General features: G+C 46.4%; 1 protein-coding gene across 1 annotated transcript in view; it reads right to left on the bottom strand.

Annotated features, from left to right (window-relative positions):
• PTCHD4 (patched domain containing 4) overlaps positions 1 to 10,962 on the bottom strand; it is a 92,665-nt gene extending 81,703 nt beyond the window's left edge. The window contains exon 1 of the mRNA XM_052691422.1: positions 10,398 to 10,962. Coding sequence (XP_052547382.1) covers positions 10,398 to 10,823 — 426 coding nt within the window. The 5' untranslated portion in view covers positions 10,824 to 10,962. The remainder of the gene's footprint in view (positions 1 to 10,397) is intronic.
• Positions 10,963 to 17,117: the final 6,155 nt, after the last annotated feature.

The following is a 17,117-nucleotide window of genomic DNA, read 5'->3' as shown; positions in this document are numbered from 1 at the left end:
TTCATTTGCAGCCTTCCAGCCAGTTTCCAGCTCACATGACTGATTTCCCATCTAAGCCAATCTGAAGTAATTTTTCTATTAGCATTTCCTCATACTAACCAGGAAATAGGCCTGTCTGACCTTATAAATCTTGTACACCTTTGGCCTTCCAATGTTACACAGAAGGGTGAAATTGCCCACAGAGCTCCAACACCTCTGACTAAATTTTTCTAGCTGCACTCTGTGCAACGGGGAAATCATGGCAAGTGTGAGGAGGACCTGAGCTGCAGCATAACAGAAATTCTTGAATATGTGATCCTGCACCACTGTCACCATTCCACTCTTCAAAAGGACCCCTTACAAAACAGTGGCTGTCTCACTTTAAAACCATTCCCCTTGTCCCATCACCACCCACCCTCACACACAGCCGTTCCCCTCCTGTTTATCCGCGCCCTTCAAGTGCTGGAAGGCCACCATGAGGTCACCCCACAGCCTTCTCTTCTCCATCAAGCCCAGTTCCTTCAACCTTTCCTCATAGGAGAGGTGCCCCAGCCCTCTGATCAATAGAGTTCTATTCTGTGCTATTCTTTATACTTGTTATCTTTTACTTTGCTGCTTTAAAGGAAGTGGAAAAAAAAAAAAAGCCTTCATCTCCCCCTCCGTCTTTATTTTTTTCTGGTCATTTTTTGCTACTCCAAAGATTATTTGGAGAAAGAAAAAAAAAAAAAGGAAAAAGAAAAAAGAAAAAAAGAAAAAAAAAAACATCAGAGCCATTCCTAATTGAGCTTTGTTAAGATCTGCTAAGCAGTGACAAATGACCCCATTTTTAACTTTCCATTTGAGATGAATATTCTGATGAAAAGATCACTGAACATATGCTATTAGAGTATTTGCATTTATGTAACCCATTTTCCCTTCAAGAATGCATTCCACTTACACTACAGCTACAGAAATGGTAAAGTTTGCAATGATAAAAGTTTATTTCTATTTGATGGAAAAATAAACAAAAACAACAACAAAAAAGGGAGAGCCCAACATTTTCTCGAAAACTAAATTAAATTAAAAATAAATCTAAAAACAACAAAAAATAATAATAAAAAAATCCACAACAAAACACTGTAACAAATTTCAAGAGAGCAGGAAGATCTTTAGTTTTTCAAGCTTTTAAATTTATTTTGGGGTAGCTACCAAAAGCCTAATGCTTGTGCTAATCTTGAATCTTGGGTTGGAGAAATATATCCAGAAATGTTCATGTTTCTTTACTGCTGTCTCAGCTTTCTTTGCAATTTGCAATGATAATTGTGTGTGCATCAGCTGTGATCTGCAGGTTTTATGTGCAGACAGAAAATAAGTCATCCACAGGATAATTAACGTTTGCTAATGAAGAAACACCACTGGTAGAGCAGGCTCTGAGGAGACCTCATGGTGGCCTTCAGTGCTTGAAGGGAGTGGATAAACAGGAGGGGAAACGGCTGTGTGTGAGGGTGGGTGGTGATGGGACAAGGGGAATGGTTTTAAAGTGAGACAGGGGAGGTTTGGGTTGGATGTGAGGAGGAAGTTTTTCATGCAGAGGGTGGTGAGGCACTGGCACAGGTTGCCCAAGGAGGCTGTGGATGCCCCATCCCTGCAGGCATTCAAGGCCAGGCTGGATGTGGCTCTGGGCAGCCTGGGCTGCTGGTTGGCGACCTGCACACAGCAGGGGTTGGAGCTGGAGGAGCGCTGTGGGCCTTTGCAACCCAGGCCATTCTGTGACTCCATGATTCTATGATCAAATGTCACACTTTCCAACTGCTTCTGAGGAGAAGTGAATTTGTCAGTTGGATCCAAAGGGTGTGTGGTACTGTCTCTTAGGGGAAGCTTTGCACTGATCTATGAATAAAGCCTCACTTGGTAGAACAAGAGTCAGCATCAAGAAAAGCAAAGGTGGATTTTAAGGAGAAAAAGTGTACATTTTAGGCAGAAAAAATGAAAATCCTGTTGCATCTGCTCATCATTGAAGTTGTTCACGTACTAAGTTAATGAATCAAGTTCTGCTCTAAGAAACCATTTAAGAAAATGGCTAGACATGGGGGATTTGTAGCTAAGTCTCAGGCCCTGTCATTGCGTGATGAAGTACTGCTAACAGCATCTTTTTTCTTAACAAACTGCAAATTACTTCACAAACTAAACCCACTTGGAAAGCTGGGAGTGAAGATCACTTGGTCCATCCAGTGTACTGCCTTGGTCTCCAATGAAATCCACAGTGTCCTGCTGGGGACACATCTTTGTCCACAGAGAGTTGGTTGTGTCCTTGGCTGTGCAGCAAATCTACTGGGGTCTTCTCTTTCCTTCCTCCAATACAGAAGCTAAGGACAAGGTAGGCATTGCTTCACAAAAGTTGCTATTTTCATAAGTGCTGTAACTCTCATACAAAAAGATTCAGTTGAAATGTTAGGGGCTAGTCCTACAAGCAGCACAGATAACAAATGATTTAGCACAGAATTAGCAAAGCAATCTGTGGCAATTTCTTATTCAGAGTGCATTTATGTAGCTGTTTACACACGTGCACATTCACACCACGTATAAGGAAAGAATGACACTTCCCAGTCAGAATGATAACACTTGTGTAACACTGCTGGGAGCAGCTACACAAGGTGCAAGAGAAGTGGGATCCTGTCTTACACATGGAGCTTTTCTGCCTTGCTTAGACTGCTGACTTGGGTGCAAATTTTAGTCTGAAGTTGTTCTAAAGATGACCTTTATGTTGCCTGTATGTTGTGAGAGGATAAGGGTTAGGTGCTCTGTATGGAATGGGTCAACAGTTGGATAAGATGACCTTGGAGGTCGTTTTCAACATTAATGATCCTGTGGTTCTATGATTCTGTGATAAGCCTCTGGGGTGCCACATTGCTTTCCGAGGGACAGACATGCAGGACACTCCAAGAGCAGAAAAGCTTTCTGGCTTTAGGGCTGGTGCAATAGGAATTTGTAAAGAAGATATATTTGGACAGATGCCCTAACATCTGCCATCATATGAATTTAGGAAAGTATACACCAATGGCACTGAATGACTTTTTACATCTTAGTTGTAGGCTATCACCACAGCAAAACCATTCTGCACCGAAAGCCAGAGGATTTTCTGCTGTCTGCTCTGCTGTGGGACCAGTTTGCCAGCAGAGTGCAGTGGAAGAGGCTTCTTCTGGGGACAGAAAAAATGATCTGGCCATCTTAGAGCCGTGAGAAGTCTAAGATCTCCTAGAGCTGCTCCAGGAGCTTCTTGCAGGAACTACCCATCAGTGAGTGAGTGGCTTCAAAGAGAACAAAATCTGCAGTGAGATCTCCGTGCCATACTGGAGTTGCCCACTGACAAACTACTCCCTTCGTCCTTGAATTTCTTACACAGAAGTTCCTTACAGCTGGAAATCTTCCTGCTGCCACCAGATCACACTTGTAGGGCACGTGAAGGCCTCACAGCACACCACCTAAAGCCCCCACTCCTTAGTGGCCCAACCACTGTAGAAGTGGGACTGCTGCACACCCGAGCTGGGGTCAGGGCACTGATGCGCACCACGGCACGTGATGATCTCTGCAGTGCCCAGGAGTGCTTTCACTTCTGTCTCCCTTTGCTTGCCTACAACAACCAAGCAATTCCTTTGCTATCTGTTCTCTACATGAAACTCTTCTTCCTTGGTAGGTATGAAAATACAGAGCACGACTAAAGCGGTGAGCAACTGAGTTGTAAAGACTTTATAGCTTGCCCTTTTTGCCTCCTACCTTCTCCTTCCCTTCTCACAGAACACCTTCTTTGTGAAGCAGTCGAAAGCTTTGTTTCATTTGTATCTAGAGCTTTCCAGCTGCAGCCCCAACACCCACAGCACACGTGGCTGTTTGCACCACCAGTGTGCAATGGATGCGGAGTCTGCATCAATTAAAGGCATTCTGTACAAATGCATGATCGTGGTTTTAAAAACTCATATTGCCCACCTCAGAAAACCAGTCAGCATGCTTTCTTCACCATTGCTTTTCATAGAGTCATGGAATCACAGAATAGCCCAGGTCAGAAAAGACCTTAAAGATCATCAAGTTGAACCACAACCCGACCATCCTACCCTAACTAACAGCCCTCTGCTAAATCGTGGCTCTGAGCACCATTACACTCTTGTGATAACTGTAAAGAGCTTTTTTCCCCTTCTCTTAATATCTGATAAAGTTTAACATCGTTTTTATTGCTAAATGAGTACTTTCAAAATACACAGCACAGCTCACCTGCATCTTCTTTTTTTTGCTTACTAAGAAAGATATGTATGCAACATGCATGGGCCCATATACATAAAGAGTGTAAATAATACAGTAACTTTCTGGAAATACTCTCCTTACAGTGTGCCTCCCAATTTACAGCAGAACATACATTTATCTATCTATTTATTAGTTAATTTTTATGATTTCCTTTCCTCACCAAGGCATTTTGAAAAAATGGGCACAGGGATGGTGGAGATTAGAAGCTTTTCTGTCAGTGTCGAAGCAGTGGTGGAGGATTCCTTGAGCAAATGAGGGACTTAAAGTGTCCTGCACATGATAAAACCAAGCGATAAGTTTAACTCGGAATGTTTAGTAAATATTAAAATAAACATATAGTACACATAATATATAATATTTTTATTATGTATATATAAATGTAATAGAAAATAGTTTTCTGTCCGCAGAGGAACAGCTTTTGTAGAGAGATAAGCAAACATAGCTGCTGAACTTTCTGCCTGTGGCAACTGGTTGTCACCCTCCACAGTCCCAGAGGTGAGCAGTTGCTACAACCAAATGAACTTCGATGTATGTCTCCTTTTTCTCTCCAGCCAAACTTCCAAATGCTTCTTTGTAATTGATCCTATCATGGCAAGGCCTCCAAAGAGCCTGGCATTGCATAATAGGCCATCCCTCTCCTCAAGTGCTGACAATATTAAGGAGTGCAATAGCTTGGGATGAAAGGCGTGAAGAGGCTGACCAGGGTCATCTTGAGATGAAGGGCAAAGCCCAAATTAAAATCAGCATCTGCCACGATAGAGGGAACCATGTCCTCTGCCTGCTACCCTGCCTGTGCCACAGCGTGTCTCACAGCGCCTGATGTTGTGTCTTTGCCTTTCTGCAGAACTGCATGGCATGCAGATTGTCCACAGCCCTGATGGAATCACAGAATCACAGAATCACAGAATTGTGGGGGTTAGAAGGGACCTCTAGAGATCATCGAGACCAGAGGCTGATGAAGAAAGTTCAGTTTGTGAGTTGTTGCCCTGGAGAACAGCAGAGCAAAAAAGCACATTAAGCCCCATCACTGATTTATACATTTCTTCTCTGTTTTTGCTGCTTGTTTACCATGGGACAGCTTGTCCTGGTACAAGTTAATTCAGTTTCACGTCCCTGGCCCTGCCAGGATGGTCTGCTCTCCCTTTTTGGTAAATCAACTTCAAAACCAGTCTTGCAGAACTAGGGAAGAGACCTTTCTGAATGTATTAAGTGCAGAATGTAGTCGAGAATGTTCCTAAATATGCAAGAAATGCTTCGTTTCTTGTCCACAGTGGGTAAGCAAGCAGTCTGACCATGTCCTTTGAAGCTGAAAGTTGCAGGGACATCCTGCAGCAAGGACACAGACACAGCTCCAGGATCAGGCACCAGGTGAGGAGCTCTGCCTCATCCTGCCTGAGAGTGTGCAAGCACAGGTGTGAGCACAAGAGGGTCCTTGTTCTGTTTTGATTCATTTTCAAGGAAGTTCTCCCAGCCTCTGAGCCAGGAGAAGTTTCTTGCCTTCACACATTTTTCTGCCTTGCTTTCATGCTACTGAGCAGCTGCTCCGAGCTCAGCCCCCAATCCTGCCTTGATCCGAGAGGCTCAAATGAGAATTATCTGCTGCCTCTAGCCTTCCCCTTCTGATCCTCATCCTGCTCATATTTTATTATTTATTATTCGTTGCCATTGCCAACCACAGAGCACTTAGCAGGATGCTGAGCCACAGGCTTGGCTTGGGGCAGGCGGGATCAGGATGGTGCAGAGCTGCACTGCCTCCAAGGAGGCCCCTGGAGAACACTTGGCTGGTAGCAAATCTGCAATTACAGGTTTTAAGATGCAAAGTGAATGCACGCAACTTTTCTGCTTAAGCAATAGAAGGTCCCATATCCAACAGATATGCTTATCGTAGTTGTGGAAATAGAGACGTCTCTTTTATTGGCTGCTGTTTAGTGCAGCGCTCATAAACAACTGACAATTAATTGAAGGCAGTGTTACGGAAAACAATCTGCCCACAAAGACTCCTTTTAACCAGCAGTTGTCATGTTTGTTGTGATCTCAAAGAAATAAGTTTGAAGTTATTGACTTTTCTGAGACAAACTAGCAAATAAACATGAAAACAAACAGTAAAAATGAAATACTGGGAACAAAGTGCTTTTGTGCATGTACTGTTTTCCAGGTTAGAACCGTATTTAGAAATAATTCTTAGCAGCGTTCTCTTCTTTTTAACCCGGTAAAGACAGGACTTTTGAGGGGCTTACTGACAGTGAGGGGTCAGAAGACCGTAATCTCCTTCCTAATATCTGATACTGCACAAGAAATATCCCCAAGTAATCAATAGGTCTGTCCAGATTAACAAATAATATGAACCTCAGCCTGTGCTGTAGCCACAGGGCAGAGGCACAACGTATCCAAGCGGATACACACTGCTGTCCCCAGAAGGGAGGCAGTACATGTACTGAGAACGGACTCTGACTAGCGCTATCCCTGAAGCCATGCTCCGGCACTGTTTGGAAAGATGAACAGATAAAAATCACCCCTGAGAACACACCTGTGAGTTAACAGCTTCGTGCAAGTCTGTGCTCCTTGTAACCTTGCCTGCTCTACATAGCAGGAGCTCAATCCAGACCCCCTGCACAGGAACATTGCTCTGTGCCTGCGGTAGGGTGAGCGCGAGCAGTCTTGCTCCATGACTTATCCCAAAAGTCTCCATCCGGACTCCATTCATCCAGCTCTGATTTCCTGCTCTGCCACGCTCTGTCTGCATGACCTTGGGCAAGTCACTTTCTGGCTGGGCTGCAGACTGCAGCGTGGTGGAGCAGTCGCTGTAACTGCACTGACCACGGTCCCGACAGCGATGGCAGTAGGAATAAAGCTGGTTTCACCTAGCAACTCAGAAAAAACAAACTACTGTGATCCTTACATTGCCAGAGAGGATTTTGAATGCATTTTAAGCATTTAGAACAATGCTGCAATCTGCACAGTGCAAGTAAGCGCCATCTCTCTGCTCCTCCTCTGTCAAATGGGGAGACCAAGACTTCCCTCCTTAGGGAAGGGCAGTGAAAATAGATGTACTCAAGGCTCTAATCTCTTCCAGCTCTGAATAATGAGTAATGGTTACCTTACACAGACAGATTTTCTTAGAAAAGGACAGGCAGTTTTGCTAGACTCTATGGCCCCATCCAGCCCTTTTGAAATCAGAGCGGTCTGCTGAAATTTGATGCACGGAATGCTCCTGTGAAAGACATGGCAAGAGCTCACCCACAGCCAACCTCCAGCCCATCTTACCCAACTGGGAGACAAGAAGAGAGACAAAGTGAGAGCTGCTCGTGAGATTTGAGGGGAGGGAAAACTACAAGAGGTCTTTACAGGTCCCAGGTTGAGCAGGAGAGCGGATTGGAGCTGCTAAGATTGTCACTGTGGTTCCCAAAAAAGTACAGGTGTTGCCCTTTGTCAGCTGCAGACTAACACAGCTGGGGCACCTTCACAGCTTGTAAACCCAAAGTGTTGTTCTCAGAAGAATTTTCTTCAAGCTACGGTCATTCTTATAGGAAGATGAGAAACTGTACTGGTATTAACCAAGCACCAACTCATTGGAGAAAGTGAGGCAACCTTAGAAGACCCTGATGGGTCCCTCTTGGCTACAGGGAACTTTAGCTGAGAAAGCTCCCAAGGACATGGACCAGCCATGTGGTGAGACCGGTCCACACCACGTATGGCTGGCAGCCTTGGCTGACTGGTTTGCCCCCCTATTAGGTCCTGCCACAACTGCTCTCTCATGTCACGACTCAAGCGAAAAGAAATAGAAACCTCATAGCTATGATCACAGGAGTGGTTCCCTTTGGTGAACATCCAGACACTGATTTGCTCTTGTGGTGTCCCATCCAAGACATTCACAGCTAAATACATCTGGACAACCCAGGAGCACGTGGCACAAACCTGAGCTTCCTCAGCTTTTGTTCAGAGGTTGGACAGGGAAGCCAATCAATAAATCCAGGAGCCCCTACTAAACTGTGCTTTTGGCCATTCCTTGTGCTACCAGAAAAAGAAAACCCCTCTTTCCTAGCAGTAACAGAGACTCTTTTCCTTACCACAGGTGCAGGCTACCATTTTTAGCCTTTCTCTGAAGAACAGCCACCGCTTTTGGTGGCCCCCAAATGTATCCCCCTGCTGAGAAGTGGCTGGAAGGCACCCAGCTTTGTCCCATGGTAAAACCAGACACGTAAGGGCACCTGGGTGATGATACACATCAACTAATGGGGGATTGGAGGTGCTGGGCTAATATTTGGCAACACTTAGAACCACATTTTGAGAAAAACTTTGTGTGTATGATTTTTCTCCCAGCCACTGTTAGTCTCCAATCCCAGTCAACTTTTTCTCACTTTATTTAAAAAAAAAGCAGAAATGGTCAAAAACCACATTGCAAATGACCCCATCCTGACTGCGACAGGCTCAGCAGAGGTAGTCAGACATGTGGAAATTAATCTGGACTGAGGGAGTAGAATCACCATCTCTGTATGAGAATGGGTGATAGCGATGTTAATCTAGATTATTGGTGTCTCCACTGAATTAATTTAATTTCAATTTTAAAAATAAGCAAAATAGAAAGAAAATGCTTTTATTTTGTGTTATAGCAGGATTGTCTCCATAATGAATTAAACAGCAACAATTATTCAGGAGTATTTAATCCAGAGTCAATCGTAGTGTTCCCAAGCACTGCTTGCACTCAAGACTTTCCAACAGCATGAAGGACACCTTTCCATCTCCACCAGATCAAAGAGCCACAACTCTGCACAAGACAAATGCTGTCAAATCTACAGCAATGGGACCAAATCCCACGCATCCCACTTGGCCCTTTTGCTGAAGGAAAAAGACCAGTAAAATCAATCAGTATTTCTGTTCTAGTTTTTTGGGCAGCGACTGGTTTTTCTTTTTTTCCCTGGTAAATCAAGAGTAACAAAAGATAACTTCAGGACCTGGCCAGTATTTGCAACAGCGCTCATCTCTGAGGGGCAGCAAGAAATACTCCTTTCCCTATGACCTGAGTTCTGAGGGACCAGCAACCTAGGGATTCTGTTCAACTCTGTTAAGTAATCCCTGCCTCTGGTGCAATGCCTGGGGAGCATGCAGATATGTCACAATTTGCAGAAACTTCTACCATCCACCTTTAAACTTTCTGCCTTATTTGCTCACAGCAGGTAAGTGAGGCAGACTGCTCCTTACGAGAGGGAAAAGGGTGCGTGTGTGCCAGGGGAATATTCCTGAGACACTTGTGCCAAAATGCTTATTTTTTTTAATCAGAAGGGCTGAAGCTTCTGTCCCCTTTTACTTTGTTTCGCCTTCACTGGAAGCCTCTAGCTGATGGGATCTGTCCCAAAACTCCAGCCCATCCATCAGCACCAGAACTAATTATTTTCATACTGAGAGGGAAAAAAAATAATCCCCCCGTTCCCTTCTATGCATGCAGGTGAAGAAAGAGCAGGCAGAACACCTGAAATCACTCCTCACCCAAACCTCCTGCTTCTCCTATGGCACTCGCAGGGTCAGGGAGATACAGCAGCTCATCGTGCCTTAGAGGAAAGCCTTTTTCTGGCCATACCAAAGATCAGTTACCCTACCACGTCACTGGGGCTGGAATAGGTGACAGCAAAACCCCAGTGAGACCCCAGCGAGACCCCAGCTGTCCTCCCCACACCCGGTTCCGACCTCCTGTCCCCTCTCCCGATGCATTAACCCCTCGAGGCACAGCAAGGTCTCCCGGTCTCCAGGCTGCTCTCCGCTCCCTGCTCCTCCTGGCTCAGTACCGTGCGTCCCCCCCTCCCTCCTCGCACAGAACAATAGCAAGGCATCAGCTTCGGCTGCTTCCCGAGGAAAGCCCAGATCAAACACATTTAGACAGAAAGAGAGAGATATGATTATATTCCTCTTGCTGTTTAGGACAAGAAATGAAGTGCTGCCTCTTTAATTGGCAAAAGCATGCAGTAAGAGCATACCTTTAATTTAGTGTTGGGATAGCTCACTTGCACCCTGGCTGTTGTCTTATTGGAGAGGGCAGCCTGCCTCAGATCCTCTAGTACTGAAATAATATCATCCAGCACGCATTTCTTATCCTGATTTCTCAACACACACAGATGGGAAAAAGTATAATTATAGCCTTTGTAGTTCACCTTCATTTCCAGCACGGCTCGGTGGATCTGCAGGATCACATCAGCCTGATGCAAAATATTGCCTCCGGGTTTGGAGAGGAGAATCACCCTGCCATACCTCCCCGGGGTGTGCAAGTCCGAATACAGCTGGCTTTTGGATTGATCGAGGGAGAACAGGCTGCTGGCTAAGCTCCTCTCGATCTTGGCCAGGCTGTGGCTGGGGGCTACCAGGCTCTCCAGGTCAGTGTCAGGCTGGAAGCGGTTGAGCAGGCTGAAGCCGAAGATGATGGTCAGGACTGCGGGCACAGTGAGGAAAAACACCGGATGCCTGCTCACGAATAAGCCCAGCTTGTAGAAAAACGACTGGAGCCCTCTGTGTATCACCTGCCGCAGCATCCTCCACCAGATCCAGCCTGCAGATGCTCCTGGCCGTCTTAGAAAGCACATGTGACATGTGTAGCTCCTTACCCCTTCCTGTCAGTTTCCTTTTCTCTCTCCCTCTCTCTCTCTACTACTCCTTTAAAAGACTGCAGCAAGTTGCAGCAAGACAGCCAAATATTGATCAATGGGGTGTGTGTGTGCGAGCGTGCGGTGTGTGTGTGGAAGGGACCGGGCAGAGCAGGGAGGAGGGGGGTCCTTGCTTTTCTCCTTTTTTTTCCCTCGCTCTTTTTCCCCTCCTCCCTCCCCGTAGCCAACGAGCAGCTCCCCCCTCCCGCCGGGGGCCCCCCTCTCGCCGCCGTTGCTCGGGCATTGCAATGGGAGCGCTGCCGGCTCCGCAGTGCCCGCTCCGAGCCGAGCCCCGCTTCCCCGGGCGGGCTGGAGGCGAGCGGCCCCCCCCGCTGGAAAGCGCCGCTGCCCTCCTCCCTCCTTCCCTTCCCTCCTTCCCTCCCTCCGCACACACACGCGTGGGGAACTGGCTGGGGCGGGAGGATGATGCTGCATTTTAACATCCCCCGATCCCTCCCTCGTCCCCCCCTCCGGTCCATCCCTACCGACTGCCCCGGGCACCCCCCGCTCCCCTTCCCCTGGGGAGGGCTTTGAGCGGGGATTTTGCGGAGCAGCAGCCAACCCCAGCCCCGGTCCCACGGCTGCTGCATTCCCCCGCGGCATTGCCCCGAGATGCACAGCCCCGCATCGCCACCTCTCCCGTTTCATCCCTCGTTTGCAGCCCGAAGTCGCCCGCGTGGAGCCGCCCCATGGTGCTGTGAGGGGGACGAGGACTCCAGGAGAGGTGCGGGGTAAAGGGCACGAGGTGCCCAGCTGCTCCCTTCTGCAGCCCGACCGCCTGGCACCTCTGCCCTGGCCAGCAGCCCTGCGAGCAGTGACCTAGCAGCTCCAGGACAGGGTTCCTGATCCCCCTCCATCTGGAAAAGACGTTTTTTAAGCAAAGCCACCAGCAGCCCATTACATAAGAGCAGAGAAATTCTGCAGCTCCCAGGACCGAGGGAGAGCAGCAGAGAAATGTATGCGTTTGCAGTAGGAGGGCTGCCCACCAACTCTCCAGGCAGGAAGCTCTGCTTCTCCAGGAACTACGGCCAAAGCTGCCTGGGACAGCAGATCCAGCCCTGGCAATCCTGACAGCCCAGCAGGAAAGGCAGGAGAAAAGGCAGATTTATTTTTAGTATTTAAATCATAATACTAAATTGTAGGAATATAATCCAAAACAACGCTCTTCAGTATGGAATCTCTGCTTGGTGCATCCCTCCCATCCAATTCCTGCTGTATTTTAGGTAGTATTGTCAAGCAGGAATTGATTTCTTTAGGGGATTGAACCAAAGATGTGCAAAGCCTCAGAGAACAAGGTTTTGCCACAATAAACCCCAATTGAAACAAGGACAGTGAAAACAGGGGAACTAGAGAACTAGAGCTTGTCACAGCACACTCTGCCCAAGAAAAGCAGCAGGCTGAGCTCAGCTTTCAAGTAATTATCAGTGTTTTGGAGAAAAAAACAGCTTATTTAGCAAACCCTTTCACGCTGACACCTCCCACACTTCTGTGCAAATGGACAGGACATACACAGAACAGCCCACCTTTGAGGGCTGCAGGGCTTGCATTCAGTCAGAGCCGACAATCCAGTAACACTGGGAACCTGAGGTCCTGCAGAAGGCTGGAGTGATGACATTCTTCCACGTGGATGCAATTGTGAAGTCGGGAGCAATGGTTTGGAAGCTCTCCTTACTCAAGTTGGCGATTCACAATTGCCTTGGTAAAACTGGTTTAATTTTTTAAAGATTTGAATGGTTTCTGCTAGCACATATTGCCTTTCCAATTCAGGCTGCTTTTATTTAGTGGCCTAGATACTGCTGATCTGGAGGCTCTTGCTGGCGTTCTTACAGAGTGCAGGAAGGAGAAGCCGAAGGAGGGAAAATCCATACAAAAGTTCCTCTCAGCCTCCTGCTTCCTCAGCTTGAGGCACTGCCCGTGATGGAAATCTGCCCCAGGAAATGCTAAGCTCCATTGGTACAAATTACAGCTCTCTGTCTATTTTATGATGCACTTATGCCAATGGTTGAGTGCTCCCAGTGAATAAAGTCTGAATGTAAAGGCTTTATTGAGCCTTTGTACTTACACACATGAGCGAGACCTTGAGTGGGAACTTGGAACCTGATTATGAGAGCCTTGGACAGAGTACGGCATCGTGTCACAGCACATCCCGGGCTGGAAGGGACCCCCAAAGATCACGGAATCCAGCCCCAGCCCCACACGCCACCCCCGGCCCGGCTCCCAGCGGCGTCCCAGCGCATCTCTGGCAGCTCAGGGCCGTGCCGCCGCCCAGGGTTGCTGTGCCGCCCTCCGCCCTGGTAAAACTGTGGTGCCCACATCTGCGTGCAGTGCAGCCCGGAGCAGAACGGGATAACGCCTCTCTTTAACCAGCTTGAAGCACTAAAATGTTTCTAAAAAATGTATCCACAAATATCTTTGTGTGGGTGCCGCTGGCATGGAGGTGCTCCTGATGGGGGCTTCGGCAGAGGCTGCGCAGTGTGCTCAGAGCTCTGTGCCTGTGGCCTACGTGGTGCTGGCAAGTGGCTCAGCTGCAGTCACAGCTGATTGCCACGGCCTCGCCTGGTTAAGCTCTCCCCAGGACTCATTATTTCTCGGGACCTGGGCCAGGTCTTCCTGTTAATCACAGGGGGAGCCCAACACAATCACAGGAGCCCAACACAAGCAATCTGGATCACCCTGGGAGGAGAAGGGCCTCCTGGTGTCTAAATCAGACATCACAAAGTGATGGTGTCTCTCAGGGTGCTTGTCAGGACACTGCCCTGCAGGAGCACCCTGATGGGGCAGCGCTGAATCGCTGATCACACAAAGGGAGGGCAGAGGAAGACGTGTGGTGAGAGGTGTGACTGAGCGCATGCTGGTTCCTTCCTGAGCAGGAAAGCACAGTGCTACTGACAAACACTGACTATTGGTCTTGCCCGTCGTTTGGACAGCAACAAAGTGTGATCTGGCATCTGTACCCCACAGGTAATACGGATGATGAAGTGGTCATTGCATTGTGCTGGCCATCTTAAATGGCAAAATCCATAGAGGATCTAAAAAGTCAGTTTGAAGTATGTCTCAGAAAGAAGTAGGGCATCAACACCTATTCTGAGAGCAGCATTGGGACATGCTGATATTTATACCTACCCGAGTGCCATCCTATGAATCCTCTGTGAATGAGGAATACCTGACACGTCAGGATGCTAGCTGGGGAGCTGAGCGCTGGGCAGAGTCAGGAACCCAGAGAATCACAGAATCATACCCAAGGTTGGAAAAGATCTCCAAGGTCATCCAGTCCAGCCGTCTGCCTACCACCAATATTTCCTAACCAAACCCTGTCCCATAGTACCACATCTACACGCTTCTGGAACACCTCCAGGGATGATGATGACTCCACCACCTCCCGGGGCAGCCCATTCCAGCACCTGACCGCTCTCTGGGAGAAGAGATTTTTCCTAATGTCCCACCTGAATACTCTCAGAAATATTTGAAACAAGGCTAGCTCGGAAAACTGTAGTTCTTGCTAGGGAAAATAATTGGAGATGCCTACGCATAGAATGGATGCAACTGTAGGAACAGATGATTCTGTACATATAATAACAGTAATAATAAAAAGATGTTGCAGTAAAGGGACAGAGAGACATGAGTTGGAAAAAACATTATGTAACAGAAAGGCAACACAATACAAATTTACTTGCAAATGTACTCTATAGCATAGCTGTGCTGATAGATACAGAGGAAGGGTCAGAAACCCAAGAGCCAGATGGCAGTATGCATGTGGATTCACAAGCAAGGAAATACATAAACAGCCCTATTGACAGTGATTTTAAGTTGTGGTTTAATAGCAGGGTGAATACAGGAACAGTTAAAGGTACTATAAGACATTAAATAATGTCGTTAATTACAATAACCACAAAGGCTGTCTATATATGCGAAAGTAAAAGAAGCTTGAGACAGACTACTAGTTTTGTGTTCATACACTTACATCATTTTCTTTTTCAACTTTATTACAAAAGTTTCATTCCTCCAGTCAAGTATAATTTCCTTAGGTGGGTGGCTACAAGGCAGCTGGAGAAACTGCTGAAATAATGACAGCATCCTCATATAAGGAATGATGCCAGCCCAGGGATTTCAAGTGTTAATATTGGTTGAATAAAGTTAGACAGCACTTTCACATATGAAAATCATTTTGAAAAATATTGTGCTTAAAACTGCTTCATTCTATATATAGATTGGATTGTTTTGTCTCTCCTAGAATATAGCTGTAGTTTTGAAAAGCAAAAGCTGTGACAGGGGAGGTTTGGGTTGGATATGAGGAGGAAGTTTTTCATGCAGAGGGTGGTGAGGCACTGGCACAGGTTGCCCAAGGAGGCTGTGGATGCCCCATCCCTGCAGGCATTCAAGGCCAGGCTGGATGTGGCTCTGGGCAGCCTGGGCTGCTGGTTGGCGACCTGCACACAGCAGGGGTTGGGACTGGAGGAGCGCTGTGGGCCTTTGCAACCCAGGCCATGCTGGGATTCTGAGATTCTACGAAAACAGTCAATTCAAAAATCAAGCTATTGAGAACCGAGTTTAAATAAATACTTTTTTTTGATGAATTTTGATGATGTTTAGTGTTGGTTTGCTTTTTTTTTTGGTGGGCAGCAGACAGTTAAGTAATATCTTGATGTGGGTGGGGATATTCAGCTGTGATTTGCTGTGGTTTTGTTTTCTTTTGTGAGAGAGAAAACATTGATTCAGCTGGAGAAAATGGAAATGAGTGAGGAAGCAACCTCGGATGAGTGAAAAATCAAACGACATTCCCACACACGCTTCTCCTTATCACTACTGCAAAAATTAAAACTCGTATTTTCAGCTCTTGTTACTGTGCTTCCTACAGCCATAAAAGCTAACAATGAATATTCATTTCTTCAGGCACCATATGTCTTTATTTTCATGCTCCTGCCTATTTGGAAAAGTACTTTGAAAACAAAAGTGTCTCTCACAATCCATCTCTAGAAGGAGATCTGTGGAAGGGTAAATTAAACCTGCCATCAGTGTCCTCCTTGAGGGCTTTATAAAGAGATGATATCTATCCTGTGGGTTTTCAAACTGACCCACTGAGGCTCCTGTAATCTTTTTTTAATGCAGGATCTGAAGGAAGCACGAAAATACACTCCTAAGTACAGTAAGAAAAAAGATGGCATTAATCCTTGTTTTAACAATGTTTTGGTTACTTACCTTGCATTATTTCACTTTCTCCTTGTCGTTTAGCCCCAGATCAGAGGGTGGTGCCAGATGCCAGTGTTGTTTTCTGTTTACAAAGGTGCATTTAAAAGGAAAGGCAGTACTGTAAATACTACTGGTATTGTAGAAAAGATCATCTTCATAAAATCTCCTATGAGACTTCAGTGGTCTCTGCTTTATTACAGGGTACCTCTGCTAATTTTGCCAGCATAACTTTCTCTTGCCTGCAGTGGCCTTTGTCGTGAGTGCTGTGAAGACGGGACTGAAATGCAGGTAGAGAAACTGATGCAGAAAACAGTGGGAAGGAGCAAAGGTACCAATTGAGTGCAGCTAGCTTCAGGAATCTATTTATTTAGTCTGACATGAAATCAGCATATGTGCATTAAGTCTGATGTAGTGCTGTTGTTTGCTGTTTAGTGGTAGAAAGGGCACCTTCAACAAAGGCTGAAAAGGAGCATGAAGACTAAAGAATGTATTACCTAGAAGAAGATTTTCAAGATGAAGCACTTTACTGTTACCAAAAGCTATACTGCCTTAAGTTATTTATAATCGTGGTCCATAAAGAGTGAGCCTACATGGTCACGAGTCCAGGCAAAATGTCCAAGTGTAGCCTTTTTATTTCTGTTTAATTTTTTAAAAGAGTAATGTAGAATGCAAAACCAAACAAAAAGGTACTGAAGGTGGCTGGGGAAATGTGCAGCAATTGAATAGTGCTTGGAGGAGATCTGGTTCTGTTGCTGCTGCACATTTCCAATGGAATGCTACCCAAATGGCCTAGTTCCAATGAGGCTGTGAGTACCAGCTTGGGATCACTGGGTCTATTTGGGCTGAACGCTCCCAGTTGCAGCTATGATGGGTGTTGAGTGGAAAATAAAACTGTCCTAGTCACCAAAGCAGTGCCAGGGCTCATTTTCCAGCTCTGGGCCACTTGGCACAGCAATGCCATGTCTGTAACACTTGATTATCTCAGCATCTGGAACAGGCTGAGCTGTGTCCAAACCGACAGCTCAGAATGGTGCTGAACCTCAAACC

This window comes from Tympanuchus pallidicinctus, unplaced genomic scaffold (genome assembly GCF_026119805.1).
Source record: "Tympanuchus pallidicinctus isolate F22 unplaced genomic scaffold, pur_lepc_1.0 scaffold1, whole genome shotgun sequence".
NCBI lineage: Eukaryota > Metazoa > Chordata > Aves > Galliformes > Phasianidae > Tympanuchus > Tympanuchus pallidicinctus.
This window is presented reverse-complemented; position numbering and strand designations above follow the sequence as displayed.